Genomic DNA, 4,449 nt, shown 5'->3' on the forward strand with positions numbered 1-4,449 from the left:
AGATGTTAAAAAAACTAAACTTGGGCTAAATTGATAACAAAATTTTGAAATCTGGACTAAAAGTGTAAATTTTAAACCTATATGTAATAAAATTTTAAATCTAGACCAAGAATATAAATTTTAAAAATAGAATGTCCTGGTGCCCAGATAAAATTGTCAAAATAAATACACTTGCCCATTTTCAGGACTTTAATTGAATAAAAAATACAATATATAAAAAGTAAATCGATTATGAGACCAAAATAAAATAATATTGTAACAACAAAAAGTAATAAAGAAAGTACATTGCTATTTTTCACATTTAACCCTTCATTTAAGATTTGTTTAGAGCAAGGAGATAACTATTAGATTGTTTGATTCTCACATACTAATTGGCAGTTGAAATCATCACATAATAATATGATTATGGAGGCTTTTACCAACACATCTTAAGATTCTACAAGTTCAATCTTTACATGACAATAAGGCTAATATGGGATTTGGTGAAAAAAGAAAAATATAGCTTTGCATTACCTATTAATTATATTGAACCCCGGATATTCTTTTAAATTATCTTCTTCTCCCTATCAAAAGAAACAAGTAACCAAAAGAAATAAGACATGATTAATTCTTTTTTTCTTCTTCTATGGGACAAAGGTAATAGTAGTAATAGTAGTAGTAATAGCATGATACAAAGTAGATTTTTCTCCAAATGCCTATCCAAATCAATCCATCTACTCTTCTTTTCTTACACAATGCTTTCTCTTTTACCCTTTACTTCTATCTTCAACTCAAGCCTTCACCTTTTTTACTTTTTTCCACCAACCTGCACCCCATTTCATACAAAACTTAATCTAATAAGACATAAGCCTTTAAAAAAAATATTAATTAATGAAATAATCAATTAATTGAGAAATTTTACTTATTAACGCCTAGTTCGAGGCTTGCAACGAAATTCAGCCAAAAGTGCAATGTGATCAGAAGACCATTCTGGAGAAGGAAGTGCTGTATCTTTCCTTAAGCTATCTTCATCCAAAAGCTCCAACAATGATTCCACAGTCAAACTATCAGCTGTTAAAAACCAATTCATAATGTAAATTTACAATTATAAATACTAAAACCCTTTTAAAGAAATTTTATATATATATAGAAATACACAATTACACATACCCGAGTAAAATATGTAGTCAAGGGTACCAATGAAGTCTCTTGTGCAATTTGTAAACAATGGTTCATTTGTTGCAGGATCCACTCGCCTCTTTTGTTGCTCATAACCAATTCCACCTCCAATTCTTGCAAATGATGAGTATGCACTAACCTTTTTTTTTATATAAAAAACAAAAACTTCAAAACATGATTTTATAAAAAAAACTTTGATTAATATATATGTGTTATGTAATACCAATGGCAAAGTGTGAGTCAATTTGGTAGCTGGTCTTAAAATTCCAAGAGGGTCAACTGCTAAATCGGGATGCATTGGGTCAACTTTTCCAATTGCTAAAAGCGCATGAGGAGCACTGTAAATTTCAAGAATAATTTTTTTTAAAAAAATAGAGATTTTTATATAATCTTTGATGATGAAATAAATAGAGAAGACATAAGACCACACACACACCTTCCAGGAACCGAATTAAAATCCCCACAGACTAACATTGGTATATCTGCACTTGCAGCTATCTTTTCCAAACCTTTTAACAATGTATGAACCTGAAATATTATCACACAAATTTATATAAATACTGATAATAGTAATAAAAAAACGAGTCTTTTTCTAGTTAAGAGAATATATTAACCTGCCATAGTTTGACATCCTTCAGATCTTGTTGAACATTCACATGGGTATTTGCCTAAAAAGAAAATTCCAAAAATTAATACAGATTTTTTTTTTCAAGATTCTGTATATTAAATACATGTAAGTAACTAAGTATCTATAATTCTATATCTTACCACACAAACAAGCTGTCTTTTTCCTGGATTATCAACTCCATGATTACTAAACTTTGCTTCAAGAACAACAATCAGTGCAACATTATCCTGTTACAATCATCACAACATTTTCATCAAAACCAACATATCAAAAATTAACAAAAAAAAAAGAAATGAAAATGATCAAATCTTACTTTAACCAACCGATTTAATGCGGTTTTCTTCTGAGCACTAGGAACCAAAGCATCAGTTAAAGATTGTGCAGCTTTATTAAACTCAACCTACACACGCAACCTTAAAATCTTATATCTCGTGTTTTACAACAATACTAAAAGGGAAAATTCAATAAGAAACAACTTATTATACCTCGTATTTTTTCACATGTGAAAATCTATCCCTTCTGAAAAACGTAGCACATCCATCAATAGTCATAACACTTCCATTAAAAACCTCAGCTGTCTTTTTCTTATACAAAGCTTGATAGCCATGTTTGTCAAGCTCAGGTGCAAAAAACTCATCAAAATGATCGCTTTGAACCTAAAAAGGAAGCATTTTTATAACCTTTTTAGCAGGATTCTCCCCTAATTTGAAGAAAATTAAAAGTAAATTTATATATACCTCTTGAAGACAAACAATATCTGCTCGATATCCCACGATTTCACGCAACAAATTTTGTCTACGATAAGGCCAAGAAAGAGCCCATGAAGGACAATAACCATATAAATCACTTGTAGCATATGAATCAGACAAAATGTTATATGAAAGAACAGTAAAAGTTCCTGTTGATGAAAGCCTCCCATCTAAATCCAAATGTCCTGCCACGTCAGCATTACTGACTGAAATCAACCGCCTGGGACTCGGTGATGGAGCAGGAATCACCCGTGATGTTAATATGGTGTTGGCATGTCCAACGGGTGACTTTGTTTCTGCATCTACTACAACACATTCAAACTTTAAAACATGGCCGATATCATCTGCTGTTGGTGTGTAGGTTTTAGCTCTTCCGACTTCAAACCAAGTTTCACCACCACTTCTTTGAGTCACAGCTGCAGGGTATAGAGGTGTTGAACCATTTGTGAGAGTAGGGAGAGATTGTGAAGTGGATAAACTTTGATTATTGGTGTTGTTGTTGTTGTTGTTAAATCGTCCGAAGATCTCTTCTTCTTCATTTCCGTTTTCGTTTACAGCACTGGCGGCACGTTCATGGAGGACACGGTGGTGCTGCCATGCATCGGAGAAACATTTGGGAGAGCAATGGTAGCTTTTCGCGATTGGGATTTTGGCTTTTACGCATCCTAAACATTGTAAAGTTGCTTGCTCTGATGGATGTATGCTACAAATAGCAACTTTCTTGTCGCTTTGTATACGATACCTGCAAAGAGAAAGGGTTATTGGTTGTTGAAGATTCAATGCTGAAATATTTAGATCTTATCAGATAGTAAACACGAAATCAAACTGAAATGAAGCGACTACATCGAGAGAAAAATTGAAGAGGTTTAGATTCAGTTGAAAGTGTGAGAATTTGAGAATGGGGGAGGATTAGAAGTATTTGAATCGTTTACTAACCACTTGTATCTCAAGAAATGGCCCTCGATAGGTGAGGATTCCGGTACATCGTCGGTGAAGACAGTTTGGTCGGGACGGCGGAGAAGCACGTAGGGCGAAAGCTCGCAACCCACAATCGGAATATCGGACGGGAGGTGCACTCTCAGCACGCTCAGCATGCTTTTAATCGCAACAACAACTTGTGATGTCAAAATACCCTAACCCTAATTCAATAGATAACGAAGATGAAAATACAACTCCGGGAGCGACAGCGAATTCGAGCAAGAAAACTTGGCGGACACCAGGCGGATCCGCCATTACATGTCTTCGACACCAGCCAGCCTTACCCAATTTTAAAAATATCAAAATCAAAAACCCTTTTTATACCTTCATCGAAATTTCAAAACTATGAAGCAAACTTCCCACCAAAAGATCTTGAAAATCGGGGGCTTTGTTTGAAAGAAATGATAAAGCGTGAAATTGAAAATTAAAAATCGATCGATTGATCAGAAGATCAAGAAATTTTGGAAAAAGATGAGTTCAGGAATCCGGGTCTGATTGACTTGAGATGGAATTAAGAGAGAGAAACAAAAAGAGATCGGTCTGATTTGGGTGTTCTTTATTTCTTAGGGTTTTACAAACACAAAGAAGAAGAAGACGCACTTTTCAATCGCGTCTTTCGTGTATTATTTCTTCGTATCGTACACTCTCTCTCGTCTAAAATTTCTTCGTATCGTATGTCGTGTTTATATATGAATTGCATTGAATTATCATATGCACAAAAAATGAATCTTGCAATCTCAAAGATTAAAGATTAAAACAAGGCAATCATATTTTATATTGATGAGCAGCTCTGCTCACTCTCACTCATTAATAAGTTGATTTTTATATTAAATTATCAAATTTATTATTATATATCTTAAAAATATATCTTCTATATAAAAATATTTAATCTGTGCATCATATGTCTTTTGAATTTTAACAAACACGTCAATGATG

At 33.4% G+C, this 4,449-nt stretch overlaps 1 protein-coding gene across 1 annotated transcript; it reads right to left on the reverse strand.

Annotated features, from left to right (window-relative positions):
• Positions 1-539: 539 nt before the first annotated feature.
• On the reverse strand, positions 540-4,240 carry LOC145055147 (carbon catabolite repressor protein 4 homolog 1-like). The gene is made up of 11 exons (XM_079003442.1): positions 3,472-4,240; positions 2,524-3,277; positions 2,272-2,442; positions 2,100-2,186; positions 1,927-2,013; positions 1,773-1,826; positions 1,595-1,686; positions 1,382-1,496; positions 1,150-1,297; positions 902-1,050; positions 540-805 (listed from the first exon to the last, which is right to left on the reverse strand). The coding sequence occupies exons 1-10, from the start codon at positions 3,627-3,629 to the stop codon at positions 905-907; spliced, it is 1,812 nt and encodes a 603-aa protein (XP_078859568.1). The 5' UTR covers positions 3,630-4,240; the 3' UTR covers positions 540-805; positions 902-904.
• Between the last annotated feature and the right edge of the window lie 209 nt (positions 4,241-4,449).

The sequence above is a fragment of the Lactuca serriola genome, chromosome 5 (assembly GCF_051521515.1).
Source record: "Lactuca serriola cultivar US96UC23 chromosome 5, Lser_US96UC23_V15, whole genome shotgun sequence".
Taxonomy (NCBI): Eukaryota; Viridiplantae; Streptophyta; class Magnoliopsida; order Asterales; family Asteraceae; genus Lactuca; species Lactuca serriola.

Coding starts and splice junctions, on each gene's coding strand:
- LOC145055147 (XM_079003442.1), bottom strand. CDS start 3,629: ATGCTGAGCGTGCTGAGAGTGCACCTCCCGTCCGATATTCCGATTGTG. Junction 3,278..3,471: donor CATTTCTTGAGATACAAGTG/GTTAGTAAACGA, acceptor TTCTCTTTGCAG/GTATCGTATACAAAGCGACA. Junction 1,687..1,772: donor AGGATGTCAAACTATGGCAG/GTTAATATATTC, acceptor ATAATATTTCAG/GTTCATACATTGTTAAAAGG.